Source organism: Sinohyriopsis cumingii, chromosome 3, assembly GCF_028554795.1.
Source record: "Sinohyriopsis cumingii isolate HCF-2022 chromosome 3, ASM2855479v2, whole genome shotgun sequence".
Taxonomy (NCBI): domain Eukaryota; kingdom Metazoa; phylum Mollusca; class Bivalvia; order Unionida; family Unionidae; genus Sinohyriopsis; species Sinohyriopsis cumingii.
In genome coordinates this window covers 135,121,949-135,146,210 of record NC_142963.1, presented here as the reverse complement: position 1 = coordinate 135,146,210, position 24,262 = coordinate 135,121,949, and the positions used below count along the sequence as shown (strand labels likewise).

Below are 24,262 nucleotides of genomic sequence, written 5' to 3'. Positions count from 1 at the left end.
CAATTTTACCTTCTCACATGAAGATGGGTATGTGAATGCATCTCAGTGAGAGTAACCTAACAGTACTAAAACTGAAAAACTAGGTTAATGTGACCAAATGTTGTGCTTAATTTACTGTTACATGTGTAATTTCAGCTATTTGTTACACCGTATCTGTCATGGAACCTATGTTATCTTCATTTAAAGAACTGGTACATTAATGCTTCTTAAGGAGAGCAACTCAACCATAAAAAGATAGATCCATGTGTCATAATTTCAGTTATCTGTATTTTTCACCATCAATATCTTTGACCTTGCTGCATCTTCACTCAGTAAATTTGGTATGCAGATACAGAGAGGAGTACAAAAATAGATCATTGTGCCCCAATTTTTGTCGGAATAACATTGGTATTTTGATCTACCAGCTCCATATACCTACAGTATTTAAAAACAAATCAGCACTAATGAAAATTGGTATGTTGGATTTTTGTCCAGATGAATAATTGGACCATATAAAACTAGATTAGGACCAATTTATATGCTTGAGTGACTTTTGTTTTTTTTTAGCAATCCATTACTTACAGCTGCAGTTTCTATTTCACACACACTCATGTAGACTGTATGTGGATGCATTTCATGGATAGAAAACTAACCCATACCAAAAGTAGGTCACTCTGACCTGATTTTAAGGCTTGAGTTATGTTTGTTTGCTCCATACCATTTGGTGTTGTTTTTTTTGCTACTCAAGATTTGTTCCTAATGGTGAGGATATTCATATTTGTGAGTAAACATCTGTTCTCTTAAAAATCCTATTAAAGGGAAACAAAATTCCACCATGAAGGGAAATCCCAGCCACCTCGTGCTCAATGGTTAGAGCCCATTCTAATAAAAATAGGGCATTTTAATGTTAAAAGCAAAATGAATTCTTTCAACTGTCACAGGTAAGAAAACCGACTATACAATTTGCTTTGCTTTGTTTGTTTTATTGGCTTTAATGGCACTTGTAACACCTGAATGGCTATACCATGTCAAAGACTTGGGAGATAAGTGCTTTCCCAAGGCAGCTAACCCAGGCTCTATAGCAAATAATTTATTCTGATGGACAGTTCCAAGCATTCCCTGTTGCATGAGATGTTCACAATATTAGGTTCTTCAAACCCGCAACCTGTATCTTGCGAGCTTCTTCTGTCACTGTTTTTTGAGAGACATCATTTTACACTGTAGGTGGCCAGACGGTGCTGGGCAGGAAATAACAAAGCAGAGGAGACAATCTGTCGAATTATGGATAGCAACCCCATGCTGAAGGTGACCATTCCACACCATGTGACCAATGAGGAGATCCTGGACAGAGCCCTGAAGAAATAATTGACAAAATTGCAAAAGCCTTACCTGTATAATACGACCTGTCATTAATTTTATATTTGGAATTTCCATTTTATAGGTGGCCAATTTCATTGTGTGCTGTTTGTCAACCATGTAGTAACTGCCTTTTAAGTGCTGCATCTAAATTTGAGACATTAATTTCTGCTAATAAGAATTGTTTTCAGTAGACAGATTATGATTTCGTAGAAAATGCTTTTATCTCCTGTCTGGTGATTCATCATTTCATTCATACCTGCCATATTCCCAGTGTTTGAGGGGTGAGGGGGTGAAGACTCAAAATCGTGTTTTAAGCACCCACAAGGTTTTTGTGTGCATGATAAAAAAAAACAACATTGTCCGGTGGGGAAGAAGTTATCTTTTGTGTAAGCTTATACAAAATTACTGGAAATACTTTATTTTGAAAAGAGGAAAAGAAAAAGAAAACTTTTAGAATGCAGCATTTAATATGCTTACAAAAAAGAATAGCTGATAAATTTAGCATTGTCCAATACCATCACTACAAACATGAACATGTTCACAATCAGACACATTAAATTAATTAAACAATGTACCAAGTATCTGTCTTTAAAGTCAGTTGGACAATGCATTATTTTCTTAATTTCATGCAGTCTTTGCTGCCGTCAGTTGGGGGGGGATTGGTAATGCAAGTATCTTTGCACTTAGAGACTTGTTACTGTTGTTCAGAATTCCCCACTAATCATGATGAATTTTTCTCAGCATAGAAAATCTTTCTGTATCTGAATTTCAGTGAGGAAGTGTCATACATCTTGGGTGATGTTAGCAGATGTCATACACTCTAGAATAACTGATGTTAATATGGTGTTTGCAGTGTGCAAAAAATAAACAAATTTTGCTGGATTTTGCTTACTTTGCATATGGCTCATCACAGCTGCATTTTACCTTCAGAAATAAGTGAGACCTGTACATTATACCAGTTACCAAAGTAATAATGTTTTGCATTTTATATATTGAGCGAAATAAGTTGTTTTTTTAATTGCTGCTTATCACAGACTTGTCAGTAATCTTTAACAATAGATGACTTGAACATTCAACATGCTCTCACACTTCAGTCTTTAAAGCCACACCATAGATATTCTCAGCCAGTTAAATAGTCTGTGAGACCACCTTACATTTTTAATTGCTTCTTTGATAATCTGTTGTTTAAACTACCTACAAGATAGTTCACAAGGGCTCTAAGCAAAACTGGTTTATTGTTTACATGACATATTTCTCATGCATGCAACAGAAAAATCAAGCTGACTTGCTAACCTTACTTTTCTCATCTGTCTGGTGTCTCAGTCATGGTGTTCACATGCTAGGAACTACTTTTAAAGGGAAGAAACCCTTATTGTCTTCTGCTGTGCCTGATGGAATTGTTTTAAAATCAAACAGCAAGAGATATATAACAAAAAGAAATTCACTCATAAAGTAACTTGAGGTCTCTCCGACTTTGATAACACACCATACAAAAGATTCGGAGAAAGGCAGACATTCCTAAGTCAAGGTATTTTGTTAGAGGTCATAAATAAAAGCATATCATATAACTCAAAACAGCTACGAACATCAGTGTTTATCACATGAATAAACTGTTTGAATCCTCACTGTTGGGTCCCATGACACCATCAACTTTATTATACACTTTTTGTTTTAAAATTGTGTTGCACTTTGGGGTACAAGGAGTAGGTGAAGAACACAGAAACATCAAGTAGGATGATTTTCTTATACGTAAGATTGTGAACTAAATTTAGAATATGTAGTTTAATGACAGACAGATGAAGACAAGGACAAGGGAGGATGTAAAAACAAGGAATGAAAAACCAAAAATGTACACTAACCCCACATTTCCTGTATTGTCAAGATTTAATGTCATAAGAACTAACATCCCAGTGATTTGTGTGACTTGTTCATACATTCTACCTTTCCCATGTATCCCATGTGCTTGCACCTGGGCCAGTTGAGCAATGTATTTTTTTCACAGGCACAGGTTGGGGCAAAAATGCAAACTTGCCCAAGTTGACTTCTAAACTTATGACATTATGAGAAAATATTTACACTAGAAGCCAACAGAAAACATTGTTCCAGACACAGGTTATACACATCACTGGCTACAAAATCCTAATTCACTCTACAACTGCTGCAGATTTTGCAAGAACCAGAAATGTGTTATGTCAAACCTGCTTTCTTTAACCCCCAGTCTGCTCCAGTTGAATGAAACATAATAATAACAATTGCAGATGAAAACTCCTGCACTTACTGAGTGGTTCATTCATCAGTCCACGTGCTATTCCACATAAACATTTACATGTAGCTTATCGATGCACTTTTAAAAGCAACACTTGTGATATTTCCACGACAGAAATGATATACTGCCATGAAAATCATGAATGCGAAATCTCACATTATTTAGCTTGGTATTTGAGTGGTCTTTAATACATGGTGGTAATTTTACAATCAGTATCAATTACAGTATCAGTACGTCACATAGAAATACAGATCTATAATTCTCAATGAATAGTCCAATACATACAAATCATACTAGTCATTATACACATTCAATATCATATCACTGGCTACCATAGAACTTTTCAAATCGAATGAAAGTTAAAAGTTATCATTATAAAAGATACTAATGACTATATATTCCTAATTTAACACCCCCACTGTAATTAATGCCCTCTCCCCTTTTTAAAGAACAGAAAATTTAAATGGCATATTGTAAGACCTGTGCTTTTCAATACCCATCTGCTTCAGATTCATGATTACAACAAAATGCTGCAGCAGTCTCAGTTGATCACGCTGATACAATGTATATATATATAATTGTATACATTACTGAAGTCACTGGAACACATGTAGTGCTAAGCATGATGCGATAGCTGGGTGGCAAGTTCAAAGACTTACCAGTCCTACTTCAAACCAGCTGCTGAGTGGGAAAATGTGTTGATTGATTGATCATTTTAGCTGAGCTGATATTTACAATGACTGAATTCAGTGGCAGAAAGAAGCCTAGATGTACATATGGCTATTATGAGAGTAGATCTAAAGAACTTTTGTGGTCATTTTTGTGCTTTAATAAATTCCCCATTTGGAAAATGTAACACCACTGGGGGCATTAATTAGAGAATAAACAGTATTTATTGTTATTTTCATTTGACGTCCATCAATTAAATCAGATAATATGGTAATAATATCAAATGTTTTTATGTTTCTGTTTTCTCATGTTAAACTTGTATACTAGGGGTCAACAAGGCACCACTGCATTCATTAAAATAATCACATTAATGCACGGTGTTTTACAAACAATAGCATGTGACTCAAGATGGTCATGGTGTAATACTTCCAATACATGTAACAATTATAAAATTTCTTTTCTAAGAGTGGCATGTATAGCTAGATTCTGCTTAGATAATTACTCAGATTTTCATACAGTATAGGACTTGATGACCTACCAATACAGAGGTAATAATAGTACCTGATGAATGAATGCTGTATTTTGTTAAATCTGATATTGCAGCAGTGCAGGTTATTTTAATTTGAATGGAAAACATTGGGTGAGAAAAATAATCTATGTTAGTGTTTGTAACAAGACTAGCCTTGTGGGAAGACAAATGTAAACCCTTGACTGGGATTTCCTTGTCTCGATGCAAACTCCACCATGGATTAGATTCTGTTAATAGTGGTGGTCCAAAATTTTATCTCATAACATCTGTTATTTTCTCATTTATTTCTGACATTACTGAAAATCATGTTTGTTGAAATGCTTTTTGCGTTAAAAAAATTGTTTTTCATATGACAAAAAAAAACTGTTTTGGCAGGCATGTCATTTATATAGTGTATTTGTTTCAATCAAAGACTGGGCAGGACTAGTGAAATTATTTTCATTAGAGAGAAAAGTACTTAATTTTTTGTTATTATCTTGTTGTAGAACTAAAGAGTATAAAAAACTGTACAGATCAAGGTTCAAGGTTGATTAAAAAATATATGATTGTACCCCTTGCTTTTTGACCAAAATATTGGTGCCTGTATGTTACTTATATGTAAGCTGTGAAGACTGTTCCAAGTCCAGATGCATGTACATTTTGACGTAGCAATGGTGTGAGAAAGCAAATTTATATGTTGATGTATATGACTCTGAATTTGTTGATAAGAAACACTGAATGCATCTTTTGTACGTTTAATAACCTGACATGAAATGCAGTAATATTTCTTACACAGCTCTGTAATTATTCATCAGGTACACACTTTACTTATTCTTTGTATAATTAAAAAATTTGAATCATACTTCAGTTCAATAAAAAAATGTGAATGTAATATTTGTTATATTGACTCTCTTGTAGCAATTTATTCCACTTATGTTGTCTCCTCTATTACCATCTTTCAAAAAACAAAAACTCACTCAGTCTAATAAAGATGACAAACTATGACGAGTCAGTCTTTCCAATTTTGGTTTCAACAGCTTTAATACCATATATACTCATGTATAAGCCCATTTCACCAAATTCCAACATTAATCACCCATAATCCAACTTTATCATCAATCTAACACTTTAATACCATATATACTCATGTATAAGCCCATTTCACCAGATTCCAACATTAATCACCCATAATCCAACTTTATCATCAATCTAACACTTTAATACCATATATACTCATGTATAAGCCCATTTCACCAAATTCCAACATTAATGACCCATAATCCAACTTTATCATCAATCTAACACTTTAATACCATATATACTCATGTATAAGCCCATTTCACCAAATTCCAACATTAATCACCCATAATCCAACTTTATCATCAATCTAACACTTTAATAAAATAGCACCATGAGAACAAATCATTGTAGAGTAATTCAAAATTAACCCCATTTATGTGATAGTTAGGTTAATCTAATGTGCCGAAGAATTGTGTCAATTTTACCCGACTATTCTTCAGTGATGTGCCTTAGGTGCACCATTACATGAATATGGTGATATTTTATCACACAAATATGTTCACAATGTGCATTACAGTGTGCATCAATTTGTCAAGTTGTGAACTTTGTTCCATTTTAATGTCCTCGAGCAGTAGTAAACATTTTGAGAACAAATATTAAAGTATCTGGTTGATGTACCATACATACTCACATATAAGCCTGTTTGCATATAAGATAACATACAGCCCCAACTGAACAGATAAAACATTAAAAAGTGCATGACCCATGCATAAGCCAACCCGCAAGTCTAGCCATACTGAAAATCTATCGCTACTCCATCTAAAAGGACAGTCACATTCACACAGGGGTTCATATGAAAATATGGCTCATCCTTCAGTTTCAGAAGATAATTTGAATGTACACAGCCAGTGATAAATTCTTTTGTCATGCACAATCTTCACATTGTTATAAATTGAGAAATAATGACAGAGATAAATTCTTGCAAAGACTGAGGCTTGCTTTGTGTTTAATCAATTGACTTGCCCATTCCAACAGATTAAACAACATGATGATTGCCTCTGTTCATGAACTTGCCCAGAGTTTACAGATATTAAAGAGAACTGCTCCGGTGGCCTATTTTTTAGAGAGTCTGCCTCGGATATGGTAGGTCATGGGTTCAGTCCCTGGCCGAGTCATATCAAAGACTTAAAAAAATGGTACTAACAGCTGCATCGCTTGGTGCTCAGCATTAAGAGGTTAGTGTTTGGACTGGTCGGCCTGGTGTCAGGATATTGTGACTGGGTGGGACATCATGCTACATGTCTGTGGCATGATGCCCCAGTGCTAGACATCACTATAAACTGCCACACTGCAGACATCATAGCGATATGACTGATTTTGTTTTAAAGCTACCTTAAAAATCCAAATCACACACACAAAGATATTAAAGTAATTTTAACATTTAGCACAAACTGACTGACCTGGTTTTACAAACATAATGACAGGAGTACCTCAAAGAGGCTGATGATCTATGGGCTGAATAGAATTTTCGAGAATTCAAGATAAGACCATGTCATACCAGACCAAAATAAGTGATGCTTGAATGCAATGTGATGGTTTATTACAAAAGTATAACAATTCAGAAGTCCATCTTTAGAACAATTCTTACAACACCTTGTACCGAATGTCTTTTATTTGCATTTGTAAATCTCTTAATGAAAACTATTCCATAATATAGCAAAATTGTATAGCTTTGAGAAATTAAATATACCGGTATATACCCATTTTGAGCCATGATATTAAGCCTGATTGCAAGATAGTGAGATTTCTGCAATTTCTGCCCCCCCCCCACCAATCTGCTATTGCAAATAATTATTTACTCCTTTCAAAATATTCGAAGTACTCCAGACAATGTACCTAGCTCAAAGGAACTTTAGTACAACACTTATTTATCAGCTATCAATCCTTTTCATCACATTATCCCTACTCCATTTTCGGAGTGGATCAAATTTCTAAGACTGGCAGATCATATTCTAAAAATTAAAGAGACCATGGCTGACAATTTGACTGCAACCAAAAAAATGATGCAGTGATAGACAATATCACACAACTTTTCATTTTCTTTCGAAAACTTAGGGACCATTAAAACTTTGTAACTCAAGCAGTCAGAACAAATAACTCACAAGAAATGAGGAGACTGATCAGCTACTGTATAACACAAAGAAAGTGTTTCTACAGTAATGCATAAAAACCTTTGTAAACTGTAGAAAAAGAAAGTTGTTGTGGGGTTTAACACCATTTTTTAGCACACAATAGGCTATGCATGGCAGCCAATATTAATGGTGGAGGAAGAACCCGGGAAAACCCCGGAAAGAACCACTGACCCACGAGAAGCTACTGGCAGGCTTTCTCACATACCCACATTGACCGAATCCGAGACTCGAACCCATGTAGACAGAGGCGAGATGGCAGTGATCTGTAACAGAGAGCGCTTTAGACCACTCGGCCACTTGGGGCCCCGAAAAGAAAGTTAAATATATTTTAATATGTCTATTTCTACTATCCAATGGATTGTTTCAAATTTTAATCTATACAGTTTTAAGTGAAATGAAATCAGTAATATACAGCACCCCTCAAAGAAAAAAAAACAATTCAGTAGATGTGATGTGTCAGTGACCATGATAAATACTTAAGTTAAATTGCACTGTTATTTTCCTGAGAAAAAAGTTCTGTGTATCCTTCCACAAAGATCTTAAACAAAATTTTACAATTCAAGTGCAGATGGGGAGGACAATACACAAACTAATTTGGTTGACTATTGCTCACTGTGCAAGAATGTACATATATTTATTGATGATATTCAGTTTCAAATATACTTCCACTTAATCCTGTTGGGGTGTCACATGAGACCCATCTCTGTTGTTTTAAAGATAAAGTTATGACCCTCAGATACTGAAGACAATCAGTCAAAAGAAAACTGAATCTAGAAATAGGGGTAAGGTACATCTGACATCAATAGGAGATACATTGTTCAAGTGCCAAAGTACATTTACTATTAAAATCCAAATGTGTGATGGACATTTTGTTTGCCCTGTTTTTGCCAATCTATTTGAATAAGGCTGCAGTGTTTACATGTATAACAGCTAGTTGAGTTAGTTTATTGCCTGTAAACATGTACAAAATTTGTAACCATATAAACCATAGAGGACGTACATTTGGTGCTAGCCAATGCACTTGTCCAGGTAATTCCTGGCTGCTTATTGACTTGTTCATCATGTAAAAATATGCAGTAGTAGAAAACAATTTCATGAGGCTCCTAAGGGTGCTGTACTTAAACTGTTATAAATATTCAACAAAGACAGGTCTTACAAACTAAATCTTGACATTATAAGAGATAAAAATGCATACAACAATTGAAATAATCACATACAGAGCAAGGTATAGCATTCAAAATGTCTGACAAAATTACATAGCTGCCAGCTGTAAGCCTAAGGTACAGATCAAGGAAGGTCAAGTTTTTAATTGGTTTGACTGAACGGCTTGATTTAGAACAACAAGTACCATTGTTTAACTAGCTTGGTAAACATTGCAGACTTATTTGCCTTTAACATTTATTCAGGTCTAGACACCTGTCATAAAACATTTCAAGATGAACAATCTTTCTCTTGCATAAATAAAACTTTTGCCAAGTTAAATTTTTCAGATCTCTTCAGGCTGGAATTTTCTGGAATCACTTCTACTTGTCTTTATGTTCCTCATCTATTTGGAGTCGCAGGCACTGAAGCACTTGTTGCCTTCCTAAAATTATTAAAATGCTCCAGGTATTGTTGGATTGTGTCTTCAGGTGTGTAGACTGTGTCCATTTTTGATTTAATATGAGCAGGAGGGTTCTCTGCTATGTTGCCCATAAAGCTCTGTATAAACTCCTTCATTAGGTTCCAGCACTCACTGGGTATAACACATGGACAGTACTCCACCTAAAATTAAGAGATACTAATAATCAGCAAAATTGGTAAGGTGACCAACCAAAATAATCTGGTAATAATAAAAGTATAAGAGCTCTTTGTACTGGCCCCCAAATGCTGATTTCAATAGTGATGATAAGAAATTATACCAGATAGACTACTACTGACCAGTTGGAAAAGGTTATATATGCAAAATCAACAATAAAATCCAGAATTATAATGAATAACATGTAATATATCAATTAAATGTCAAAAATTAGTTAACAAGTAAAAGCACGACTGGAAATATGATAATGATTTGTAATAAAGTGTGAGAAGGGCTGGTAAAATCTATATGAATGGCAGAAGTATAATCCATGAAAGGCTGTAATGTTGTGCACTTTTTGCACTAAGTAATCAAAAGAAATAGAAAAGAGCACAGGGTACTTAATTCATTGATGCATGTAAAAACCTTATTAAATTATCTCTGTAATCACACAATGCAAAATGATAAAATCAGATTGGAAGAGCTTACAAGGACCAGCTGCATAATTATATCTAATGATGGTGCTCCTTAACTCACCAGACATTAAGAATTATGACCTAACAAATGCTTTCAAGTTATGGCATGCCACTGGAAATCAAGGAGTATAACCAAGCTGTGGCATGCCACTGGACATCAAGGAGTATAACCAAGCTGTGGCATGCCACTGGACATCAAGGAGTATAACCAAGCTGTGGCATGCCACTGGACATCAAGGAGTATAACCAAGCTGTGGCATGCCACTGGACATCAAGGAGTATAACACAAGCTATGGCATGCCACTGGAAATCAAGGAGTATATCACAAGCTATGGTATGCCACTGGAAATCAAGGAGTATAACACAAGCTATGGCATGCCACTGGAAATCAAGGAGTATAACACAAGCTATGGCATGCCACTGGAAATCAAGGAGTAGAACCAAGCTGTGGCATGCCACTGGACACCAAGGAGTATAACACAAGCTATGGCGTGCCACTGGAAATCAAGGAGTATAACCCAAGCTGTGGCATGCCACTGGACACCAAGGAGTATAACACAAGCTGTGGCATGCCACTGGACATCAAGGTGTATAACCCAAGCTGTGGCATGCCACTGGACACCAAGGAGCATACCCAACCTGTGGCACACCACTAGACATCAAGGAGTATAATCCAAGCTGTGGGATGCCAATGGACATCAAGGAGTATAACCCAAGCTGTGGAATACTGATGTGCATCAAGGAGCATAACCCAAGCTGTGGCATACCACTGGACATCAAGGAGTATATCCAAGCTGTGGCATGCCACTGGACATCAATGAGTATAACCCAAGCTGTGGAATACTGATGTGCATCAAGGATCATAACCCAAGCTGTGGCATACCACTGGACATCAAGGAGTATATCCAAGTTGTGGCATGCCACTGGAAATAAGGAGTATAACCCAAGCTGTGGCATGCCAGTGGACATCAAGAAGCATAACCCAAGCTGGAGAATACTGCTGGACATCAAGAAGTATAACCCAAGCTGTGGCATACTGCTGAATATCACGGAGTATAACCCAAGTTGTGGCATACTGCTGGACATCAAGGAGTATAACCCAAACTATGGCATACTGCTGGACATCAAGGAGTATAACCCAAGTTGTGGCATGCCACTGGACATCAAGGAGTATAACTCAAGCTGTGGCATGCCACTGGACATCAAGGAGTATGAACCAAGCTGTGGCATACTGCTGGATATCAAGGGCCATAACCCAAGCTGCAGTATGCCACTGGACATCAAAGAGTATAATTCAAGCTGTGGCATACTGCTGGATATCAAAGGCCATAACCCAAGCTTCAGTATGCCACTGGACATCAAGGAGTATAACTCAAGCTGTGGCACACTGTTGGACATCAAGAAGTATAACCCAAGCTGTGGCATACTGCTGGATATCAAGGGCCATAACCCAAGCTGCAGTATGCCACTGGACATCAAGGAGTATAACTCAAGCTGTGGCATACTGCTGGATATCAAGGGCCATAACCCAAGCTGCAGTATGCCACTGGACATCAAGGAGTATAACTCAAGCTGTGGCACACTGTTGGACATCAAGGAGTATAACCCAAGCTGTGGCATACTGCTGGATATCAAGGGCCATAACCCAAGCTGCAGTATGCCACTGGACATCAAGGAGTATAACCCAAGCTGTGGCATACTGCTGGATATCAAGGGCCATAACCCAAGCTGCTGTATGCCACTGGACATCAAGGAGTATAACCCAAGCTGTCGCATGCCACTGGACCTCAAGGAGTATAACCCAAGCTGTCACATGCCACTGGACATCAAGGAGTATAACCCAAGCTGTCGCATGCTGCTGCTGGATCAAGAAATAGAAGGCCAGAAATGGACCTACAATGAGTTTTGTTTGTAAAATGCAGTTGTTATTGTTTTGAGTAGTAGTTAATGAATAATAATTTTGGAATTTGAAACTAACTGGCTTCTGTTTGATTTTAGCAGGTTCTTTGCAATTTAGACGTGATATTATAGGTTAGTAAAAAAAATAATTCATTATTTCAAAGCCTGTTATGTGGTCTGATACTGAATGTATTAAAATGAAGCTTAAACAGGTAAACAATCATTAGATGTGTGATCACTTTGAGTGATATGGGGAGATAATGGGTAAGAGTTTCTTCCCTTTTTATAAATGCTATATACATGGTTCCCACGCATTTCTAAATATAAATTTCCTGGTCTTTTTATACCCTTTTTATATATGCTATATAGATTGGAAAGACAAAATTTTGTCATTCCAAAAATATTAGATTCAAGAGATAGCTGGGCTTATTTTCCTAATTTTAATGTTTTTGGAGACGGTTTCTTCCAATGAAGATGTAGCACAATAGAACAAAGACTGAAATAGTGTTTATAGCTAATAAAGGACTAATTTATCTGATATTCAAATGATAAAACATCTTCCCAAACAAAAAGATGTTGAGAAAACAAATATCCATCAGTTCATTTAGTAGCATCAATGTGAAAGAGTTACATTTTTTGGTAGACCCCATTTTAAATAATATGAACTCCTGTAATGAACACAAGCTTGCTAATAACAATAACAGAGTTCATACAGACTTTAAGAAATAAAATTCATGAACTTTTCATGTACTTTCACTGACCATTTTTTACAAACTTCATAACCTACAGAGAAGCAGAACTTGTGACTTATGAAAATGGAAATCTTTATCATGTTACCATGTCCTAGATCTGTTAATGCTTCTTCAAATACATTGTGGAGACTTTCAGCTTTTGTATATCCAATGAATTTTGAATCACAATAATGTATCATTATTTTGTTGTCTTAGAAGAGCCAAATGTACATGTCAAGTTGCTTGCAAGTCCTTGTTAAAAGACCCATTAAATAGAAGAACGTGTGCATTGCTCTGCCAGACTTTGTTGATAATTTGCAATTTAATGTCGCCAAAGACAGCCAAATATGTAGTCTTTCTTTCCCCAAAGAAATACTGCAAAGCTACTTAACGATCTGGTAACATCAAGTGAAAAATGTTTTCATCACACAATTTAAAACTGTAATGACCATTCACAACATTTAAAGTCCATATGATTTCAACTTTCATAACATCTTGTTTGCATATGTATTTCGATGTTGGTTGACACTGGCTGCTTAACTGTCTTTTTGCTGAAGTTCTCAGAATAAATGAAGTACTAATCTCCATGTCCAAATAGGGTGTAGTTTTGCTAAAGAAATTTCAAAGTGGCACTGTTGGCTGCAACTGTTTTGGTAAATCCTTGTGGGTGTTTTATTTTAATACTTTTTCCATGACTGGAAATGGCATGCTCTTGCAATAAAGCTACATCAAAGCTTTTCTTACAAATAAATCCAAAATGCTTTGTGCTAATATCAAATGGGATCTTTTTTTTAAACCATGATTTTAGGTCTGACTTCTCAAACCATTTGGCTTAAAAAGAACACTTTCCAGGCACTGCCGGAGTGATTTAAATTGCATATCTATGGATCAATTCTGCATTACTAATCAAGTTTCAATAACTCAAAGACAGTATCAAAATCAGAGCGAATTATGCTGTTGGAAGATGAAACAAACATGCATGCATGATCATACAAACATACAGTTCATGAGTTACTTAAATTCCTTTGTTCACTTACAAAGACGGCAAATGGTAGGTGCCATCAAACTGATTAATTATGATATTTTAAGTCAAGTTTCTTTTCTCAATGGAATGAAAATAATGCAAAGAAAAAAGTGAACTCCAAATTCCCTCAAAATTAAAAATTTTCACAAACCTTTCAAGAAAAGGTCATTTTTCATGACCTTGTGTTTAAAATAATGTAACTTTTTCTCTTCATCTTTCTTTGTATCTTGTTTTTCTAAGATTTTTTGTAACTTCTTTAACTTTTGGTATTCCTTGGTATTTTGGCAATGCTTCTGCCTTTACCAATTTACCTTGCCTTTGCTTAGCACTTATACAGCCAGGATTGTGTTGATATGCCCTTAAAGAAAGGTAGGTAGGTAGGTAGGTACAGTGGAACCCCGCTATAATGCGATAATTAGGGTCCAAAAAATTGGATCGCGTTAATATCAGTGTTGCGTTAATGTGGGGATTTTACAGTATTTTACTTTTTTCGGAGAACAACTCTTTGCACATATGTCTAATGTATATGATGAATAAGGTATCAACACCATTTACTATCATGCTATCGTGGCATGCAGTTCATCTATAATGCATGTAATTCCATTGAAAAACTGCACACAGATTTACAATATTCGATAAATTCTTACCAGATCATTGTGTCTGAATTCAACGTCTAATATACAGCATGAACAGAGTATCAACACCATTTATTTGCCGTCTGACATTGTACCGTCGGGGCTTGAAATTAATCCATGAAACACGTAATTCCATTGCAAAAGCTGCATACATATTTAAACTATTCAACAATAATATCACGGATCATTATGTGTCTGAATTCAATAGGAAAAATTAACACCAAAATTAGGTTAAGAAAGACAAAGCACACGTACGGTTCATTACGTCCCAGGGTCTATGAACGGTGTCTGCACAAATTTCATACTGCTAAAACTTTCATATGCGTTTCCGTGTACATTTATCCATTGCAAATTTCCAATAAATAATGCTTGTACACCTATTCGTTTGAACGACTACAGCAAGAATAATTAACAATCAACACATGCTTTCAGCGTGCATATAACTTTGACTTCAGATTTTGTGAATATCAAAAGAAATGTGTGAAAATTACTATACTAATCATTGCACAAAGTGCAGAGAACGACTTGCATTTGTGAACTTGCTTTTCCATAATGGTAAAATATTTTAATAAAAAATAGGAAATTAATAATAAGTTCATAAACAAACACCAAACACATGTAAAACCAAAGAACTAAGTGCAGTACGCCTACAACGGTCACGAGTCACTTCTATCATTTTTTAAAAGCTGAATTCATGTACAATTTCATACCCTTTCAATTTCCAGCTAATAAAGCCGACATTATTTACTGGTCAACTGACTGTATATAACAATACTGCCAAGCCCAGCGAACACGTTGGCAGCTTTCATTTTTTTATGTTTATTAAATTGTGAGAATCTTTTATCAACCACCACATTGTCTGCTGCTTGGTTATGTATGCAGTTAAAGAAGAAACACATGTCGACTATTGTTTGAACAACAATTGTATACAGAATTAATTGAAGACAATCACAAAGATGACTTATTGGCTTTACTCATGGATCAGTAATAAGTAACATTTCCAATAAAGTTTATTTTGTCATAACACTTTAGAGCCTGGTGAAATTGTTAAATTTCAGAAGCCAAGCCACGATCATATTAGATTTGAATTAATACACAAACTCTTCCCCAAAATGATAATAAACATTTTACACACTATTTCTTGTACTTAAAGTATTTTCCGGATACAAAAAAAATACACATACATATATTTAACATTTCAGGAACCACGCCACAATCGTATTACATATCGTATTATAGTCTAATTCATACATGGTCTTTTTCCCAAAATGATAAAAAAAATTGTGCAAAGTGCAGAGAACGAATTGCATTTGTGAACTTGCTTTTCCAAAATGGTACAATATTTTTTAACAAATAGGAAATTAATAACAAGTTCATAAGTAAACCCCATACACATGTAAAACCCAAGAACTAAGTGCAGTAGGCCTGCAATGGTCAAGAGTCACTTTTATAAAAAAAATTTAAAGTAGAACCCATGTACAATTTCATACCCTTTTGATTTCAAGCTCAAGAAGCAGACATTATTTCCTGGTCAACTGATTGCGTCTAATAACACCGCCAAGCTAAGCAAACATCTTGGTGGCTTTTGGTTTTTTTAATGTTTATTAAACTGTGAGAATCTTTTATCAACCACCGCATTGTCTGCTGCTTGGTTGTGTATGCAGTTAAAGAAGAAACACATGTTGGCTATTGTTTGAGCAATGATTGTATATAGAATTAATTGAAGACAATCACAAAGACGACTTACTGGCTTTACTCATGGACCAGTAATAAGTAACATTTCCGATAATGTTTATTTTGGCATAACACTTCAAGAATCTGGTGATATTGTTAAATTTCAGAAGTTACGCCAGGATCATATTATATTAAAATTAATACGTGAACTCTTCCCCAAAATGATAATAAACGTTTTACACACTATTTCTCATACTTAAAAATTAAAATTCTTTCCCGGTACAAGAAAAGTACACATACATGTATTTCAAATTTCAGGAACCAGGCCATAATCATATTAAATTAAAATTCATACGCAATCTCTTCCCCATGATGATAATAAATTTTTTATACAATTTTTCATGTACTTTGAGAAGAAAAAAAAAATTCATGAGCAAATGAATATATAAAATTTCGGGAGCCACGCCACTACCGCGTTATATCCGAAATCGCGTTAAAGCGGGGTTGCACTGTACATACATATATACATACATATCATGCTATTTATTACCTCTATCAAAATCCCTCTGAAGTTGGAAGCTAAAATTACAGAGCCAACTTTAACAATGAAGTCCCCCAGTTCATAACGCTGACCCTTGGATTCCACCTTAAAGCCTTTCCTCTGCTGGTAGTAACTGTCCTTGCCTGACTTTTTATCGGTCAATTTGAGAATCAGAACCTCAAACAGGAGATCAGATACCAGACACATGCCGTTGTCCAGCACAGAGAAACATGTTGCTGGCTGCTCGCTGTTATGAAACAAGTGCAAGAGGCGTTGCTGGGTAACTGTCAATAATAATAAATGATAAAATTAGCATTTCTTGTTCTGGCAATCATCCCTTAATGGATTCATTTGAAGTCTATGAGTAAATCCTTGATCTCAACAAAAATTATTATACACAGTTAACACATGTAAAACAGAAAATCAGTTACAAGTCTTATTATACTAGAATACTTTTCTATGCTTGGTTTGGTGGTTTACAGCACTGTAAAATAATTAATAGGTTATTTAGTGTCAAGGCAATTGGAGTAAAGAGCTTTGCCCAAGGACACTCCATGGTAGTTGACCCAAGCTTGTCTGATGGTAGGATTAGAACTTGCACCCTTTCAGTCATAAGTCTGGCATGCTAACCAGTGAGCCACTGTGGCTTTCTATTGACTGGAACAAAAATAATGCTTTGAAATTTTTTAATGGAGCATTTTTTGTATTACTTTCATTATTTTACAATCACAAAATGTCCAATATATATACTCTTTATTGCATGAAACTGAACCGTTAGTGACCTATATAAAGTGATTTCAAACTTTTAACACTCTTTTTTCTGGAAAGGTGCTCTCTCCTGAATTCAGCATAAGTCACTAAAACAAAATTTTGCAAGACACCAATGGCAGTTTACCATTTGGTCACAACAGCATATTTGAATTACTGATAATTCTATTTCTTCTATTTATACGATAACTGTACTATCAAGGGCCTGACATAAATGAAATTTCTGCACCACATGGTGCCAATAAACTTGTCATGGGTAGGAAAAAAGTGACAAAGTTATTGTGCCACATCAAAACTGAAGGCCAAAAAAAGGTCGACTTACCTATCTTAGCATAGAATGACATGGATTAGATTCTTTGTTATGACACAACATGATGGGCTTGCCTTTTGAAGAATGATGAGATCTGGTGACTTTCATGTAAATATAAGTGTTCAAACAGTTTTAAAAAATGTTAACAGACTGCAGAGTTGTGTCCATCACCCATTGGTAATGCATTGTGGGAAGTGGATCATGGGTTTGCACTCGAGATTCCAAACATTCAGAAGACTTGTAGAGATAAATAACATAAATAACATAGTCTTGTAGGGGATAAATAACATAAATAACAAAGTCTTGTAGAGGATAAATAACAATTGGCTATGGTATTTAAAATCAATATTAACATGGAGAAAAATGCTTGAGAAGCAAAGCTTTGATATCAAAGATAAAATTCACAGAATGTATATAGTGTCTTGACAATGGTATATTTGTGCTGGATAGAATGCAAATGAGTTAAGTTTAGTGACAAATGCTTATGTAATTCTGACAGGGATTGTCATGAATTCACCAGATAAGGGCAAATGGCTCAATTATGGTTCAGACTAGAAGCATCATAGACACTAATTCAATTCAACCTGTACTTGACTATGAATTTTTGATTGTTGTCTTTGCACACAAGAGACTACAGCAGGTGGTCATATCAAAATCACACTGTAAAACCCTAATGGACAGCTTAATATGGCCCTGATTGCTTATATGACACCTTATTGATAAAACTGGATCACGCTGAGCCAATGGGTGTGCTTAGCTCTAACCTGTCTGTAGGTTGGACTGGTAACTTTCACAGTCCACGCAGAAGTTGCCAGACTTGTGTGCCCCTAACAACTCTAGTTGTTTTTGTATAGTGTCCACAACCTGCTGTCCACTCTTTTCCTCTGGCACTGGATATGGGTAAACACTAGTAGAAAATAAAGGGAAAAAAATATTCAAAGGTACATCTCTGTATATCATTAGAGAATATGGAAAAAAATGTCAAGAAATATTTTCTGAATTCAGTCTACGTTAAGAAATTAATTTAACTGATTTAGTTATAAATCAACAATACCTGATAGACCTTGTGAAGAAATAAACTGTCGATCCTTTTTCAATTTGTCACTATTAGACTTACTATATTTAGTAATTAGAATTCTGTTGCAGAACACATATTCCCACACTTTCCCATTCTGACCTCCACATGGAAGTTTGAGCATGCCAAGTAGACTACTGAGATTAAAGACTACCCCAGGGCATATACATTTATCTTTTCACACCGGCATATACATTTAGCTTTTCACACCCAGCAAGAACATACAAGGTTATAAAGTGGGAATCTCATGTTTTCATGATATAATCTCTGGCTAGGTCTTTGGTGGTAAGGACTGTCCCTTAGTTACAGTCATAATTTTGTCTCTTCATGCCCAGTAAGTGTACTGGTATATATAGTTACATGGTGGAAATCTCAACAGAAACTATGACCATGGAGTCAAGTCCTGTGGGTAGGGTTGGAAGCCAGGATCAACGCAGCTGCATATATGACTTTGTCCTTTTTGTGTTCAGGGTATAAATGGTTAAATGACTGGATCTCAGTAGTTTCCATGTTACAATCAAGGGGCTAAATCTCTGGGGTTCATGATGGGTCCAAGGGTCAATGTGAGCTGCAGTTAGAAATTTCTACTTTTATACCATACAAGTGTACATAACATTTATGTTAAGGCATATATCTCAATTCTGTCATGACCCAGGGGTTATGTTCTGAGGTGTATGGCAAGATCCCTGGGGCATCACCTGGATGCCAATCTGATATGCAGTCACTGAAAAAATGTCCATTCTCAGAGAGGTAGAAATAAACATCTCTGCATGATTGGCAGTGTGGAAAGTTTTTATTGAAAAAATGTCCATATTTTATCTCCATGTTTATAATGGTGTCAAGAATTCATGACTTCATATTGTATTACAACTGGGTTCTGGTACAAAAACATATTTAGGCTACCCAGGTTTCAGATTCAGTTTTGGCCTACAATGTGCATGAGTTGATGTCCATTTTCTCCTAGCGCTAGTTTTATACATTTACAGAAATTTGGGGGAGGGCTGATGGTGTGAACCAATGGGGAATAATCCTGTATGGATCAGCTTTGTCATGCCATTTTGTTTTTAAATTATAGGAGCTTAGGTAGTCAGAGGTCTCACAAGGATTTTAAAAGTAGGAGTCCAGAACTCCAATTAATGTAAAAATAGGAGTCCCACAGCAAAAGTTGAAGTCCCCACATGTATCTTGGGCGTACCTGAATTGGCTAAATGTCCAGATGAGAATAACCAGTGGTTGTCATGGAGTTTAATTTTCCAAATTCTTTACACCACTGACATATAACTCTTGTTTGTCCATTAAAGTGAGACTGAATTTTGTCAATTCAAGCAAAGACCACATTCCAAACACTAAGCCAGGTATCACACACTTTCTTATACTTGGCTATTGTTCCATCCAAACTATCAGTTCTGATAATTTCTTGTGTACTTTTCCATCCAAACTATCAGTTCTAGTAACTTTAGCACTCTTCTGAACCTCATTACAATCTTCATCAATTTGACGTTTAACCCCAAAATACTTATCCAAATTTTGCAATGGCATTTTGTCCAAGTCTCGAAGTGTCTTTATTTTGAAGTCACACACACTATTTATTCTGCTCACTAGGAAACGAACACAATAAGGAGCTAAATTTGTTAATTTGATGTACTCTTATAATGACCACAAGTACATCTCTGGGTCTTTCGGTCTCTGAAATCAGTCATTATAAACATCAGCACATTTTCCCACCACTCAGCAGCTAGTCAAAGTCTTTGAACCTGCTGCCCAGCTACTGCATCATGTTCTTTTGATGTACTCTTATAATGACAAATGTACATCTGGGGGCCTTTCAGCCAGTGAATTCTGTCATTGTAAATATCAGCACAGCTAAAGTGATCAATTTTCACACTCAGCAGGTGGCTGAAGCAGGACTGGCAAGCCATTGGATCTGCACCACAACTAATGCATGTGTATGGAGGAATCCTGCATTAGTGAATATCTGTGTCCCAGATAAAAAATGTGTATTCCAATACACATGATTAAGCATTTCTGAGACCTCTGTTTTATGAAACTTTATTTTTATAGTGTAATAGTGTGTGGCTTAACCAGTGAGACAAAAACTATTTAGTGCATTTCCAGTGAGCATTTATATACGGCTCAGGCTTCCTCTGATTTTAATTCCATACTTGAAATTGACTGATGTCCCTGAATCAAACATTTCTTTTTCAGAAAATTATGATTAAAAAACAAAAACATCATGCAACATGATCACAACCCACCCCTTTCCTATACACTGCTCCAAAGAAAATTGCAATTTTTAATATGTAAACTATACTTTTATGATATCAATGGTTATATACAAGAACTGGAAACTGACATGTACAGAAACTGGAAACTGTCACTACACTGTCCCTCAGATATCTAAGATTTATAAGTAGTGTTACCACTTGAAACTAATCTCAAGGTCACAATAGTCAGTTGTCATTAAGTGCTAAAGCATCATATTTTACTAAATTTGGTAAAAATGGTAAGTATTCTGGCTTAGAAATGTTTCTATTTAATTTATGCCACAGTAAAAAACGTATCCAATGGGTAACTTTCATGGTATTTATTAACATGTTTTATATTTTTTGATCACATTGTTGTGGTGATACAAAGCTGCAGTTTCAGGCAATGAAATATTCTCCTAAATGGTACTTTAGACAGATCCATAGGCAATTTTATTTTTGGCACAGCTTGGAGAAATAAGAAATTCTTAATGAAGTGTGTTATGAAACTGAGGGACACAGAGCACTTGGGAAACTGCTGAACTTCTCCAAGCTGTTATGACGAAGTTTCATGATTGGGGTAAAGGTCTTCCATACTTTATTTCTACATCTCTATTTCATTATTTACAGGTGTTAAGAATGCATATTTCATACTGAATGCAAAACTGGATTCTTGTACAGCAACACATTATGAACAGCTGTTCATATTCTCCTAGCTTTTTTATGCATGTACTATACTGTACTTGTAACTATGTGTTAAATTTTTCTGTTCATTTAAGGGGCCCCGAGTGGCCGAGTGGTCTAAAGCGCTCTCTGTTACGGATCACTACCATCTCACCTCTGTCTGCGTGGGTTCAAGTCTCGGATTCAGCCTATGTGGGTATATGAGAAAGCTTCCAGTAGCTTCTTGTGGGTTGGTGGTTCTTTCCAGGGTTTTCCCGGGTTCTTCCTCCACCATTAATACTGGCCGCCATGTATAGTTTATCATGTGCTGAAAAATGGCATTAAACTCTACAACAACAACAACAACAGTTCATTTAAAGTAATATCTTGTACACAACTGTCGCCACTTTTATTTATTTCAAACTTTATACAATAATGGTTGTTTGAATGGTTGACAATGAAATGTTCAAGCATTATGATGCAGGGGTTGCAACTCACTTGGTAATTACAGAGATCTTGGAAACACTTAATCACACGTATTTGTACAAATTTTTTTTACCTGAGATGCAGAAAAACTTATACAGGAGTCCTCCATATGCACACATTTGCCAGATGGCAAATTCAAGGGCTCGCCAGTCCTGCTTCAACCATCTGCTGAGTGGTAAAATGTGTTGATCAAATGATCAATTCAGCGGCTGAAAGACCCCCAGATGTACATGTAGTCATTGTAAGAGACACAATAGCTTCGCGACAAGATCAAAGGCTTGACTAGCTGCAGAGTGGTGGGAAAATGTACTGATATTTACAATGACTGAATACAGAGATAGAAAGACCCAGTGATGCACTTTTGTGTAAGAGTACATCAAATGAACAACTTTATCTTTCGTTATTGTGTTTGTTTCCAAGTGTAGCCAAACAAGCAGTACATGTAACCTCGAAATCATGACATGTTGAGAGTTAGACAAAATGCTGTTTGCAAATTTGGATAAGTATTTTGGGGCAAATTGGCAAAGATTGTAATGAGATTAAACAGTGCTAGAAGTTGCTAAAACTGATATTTCACATGGAAAACTATGTGTGACGCTTAGCTTAGTGCATGGAGACTGGAGTAAGACATTTCCTTGGCCTGACATAATTCACTCTCACTTTAATAGACAAACAAGAGTTATATAACAGTGTTGTAAAGAAGTTCGAAAATTAAACTCAATGGCAACCACTGGTTCTAACCATCTGGAAATTTAGCCACTTCAGGTATGCACAATATGCTTCTGGTAAGGGACTGCAACTTTTGCTGGTGGGACTCCTGTTTTTTCCAAAATAGGAGTCCTGGACTCATAGTTTTAAAATCCTAGCGAGACCTCTGAATTATACAACGATCCACTTTGCCAGGCGAATTTTGTTAATGATACTGTTTCTCCATTCCCTGATAGTAATGTATACATGTTGATGGTATGGATATTTATTGAAGATACATGTTGGTGGTTTTTTGGTGTGGGAGAGTACATCTTTGACTGCAGTTGTATTAAACTATTTAGTGCAACCACAAATCTGGAAATATTTTTAATTTATGTAAAATTACTCCTACCCCCAGCACTAGGAACATAATCAAAATTTCAAGTGTTGGCACATTTATTAACCCATATTAACCCACGCTTCATGTGTCTATCTGTGTATAAACTGGAGAGTTTAAGGACATTACACACGGACTGTATCACAATATATCCATGATACTCTGAAACCACGCCAAGCTCTGAAACCATGCTGAGATTATATCCAGCCCTTGAACCAGCAAATTATTCTCCACTATATTTTATTATTTTATAACGTTAATAGTGTTGTGGAGACCAAATGTACAATGAAAATTTCAGTGGTTTACATTCTGCACACATATATTAGTGGTCTGCACCAATTTTTTTTTGTGTTAAAAATTGAATACAAAAGTAACCTTATTGTCGAGCCCTTCTTCTATTCAGTTAGAAATATATATATATATATATATATATATATATATATATATATATATATATATATATATATATATATATATATATATATATATAACGCATTAAGCTTGATCTAAAAATCTTCAACATCGACATATATCTAGTATATGGACTATCTCACGGGCAGACTGATGCAAGTACAGATGAGCAAACACCGGGTTCTAATGTCGAGCTCCCCCTTGGCGGGCTGGACTTAAATTGGGGTGGCCAATTTAAAACATCTTACAAGTATATTACAATTTACAGCTCATTTAATAACTATAAGAAAGTACTGCAATTAGGAAAATTCCAATATAAATAATTCTTGTTACCAAACAACTCCCATATTGCTTTTTTTTTATTTCTCTAAGCGCTTATGAAACACAACAAAATTTCATTCATGGAGGCAGCCATTGTAGTAATAAACTTTAATAGTTATGTGAAAATAATTATACGAAAAGAAATAATTCT

General features: G+C 35.6%; 2 protein-coding genes across 4 annotated transcripts in view; one reads left to right on the top strand and one right to left on the bottom strand.

The window, feature by feature from the left end:
• LOC149803920 (urocanate hydratase-like) overlaps positions 1 to 5,673 on the top strand; it is a 50,638-nt gene extending 44,965 nt beyond the window's left edge. For all 3 annotated transcript variants that reach the window (XM_089953732.1, XM_089953731.1, XM_089953733.1), the window contains exon 21: positions 1,204 to 5,673. In XM_089953732.1, the coding sequence (XP_089809858.1) occupies positions 1,204 to 1,344 (141 nt within the window). In that variant the 3' untranslated portion in view covers positions 1,345 to 5,673. The remainder of the gene's footprint in view (positions 1 to 1,203) is intronic.
• Positions 5,674 to 7,384: 1,711 nt separating this feature from the next.
• Positions 7,385 to 24,218, bottom strand: LOC149803919 (mediator of RNA polymerase II transcription subunit 20-like). Its single transcript, XM_089953734.1, has 4 exons — positions 24,124 to 24,218; positions 18,593 to 18,735; positions 16,760 to 17,034; positions 7,385 to 9,757 (listed from the first exon to the last, which is right to left on the bottom strand). Exons 1-4 carry the CDS (start codon positions 24,135 to 24,137, stop codon positions 9,536 to 9,538), a joined length of 654 nt encoding a protein of 217 aa, XP_089809860.1. The 5' UTR covers positions 24,138 to 24,218; the 3' UTR covers positions 7,385 to 9,535.
• Between the last annotated feature and the right edge of the window lie 44 nt (positions 24,219 to 24,262).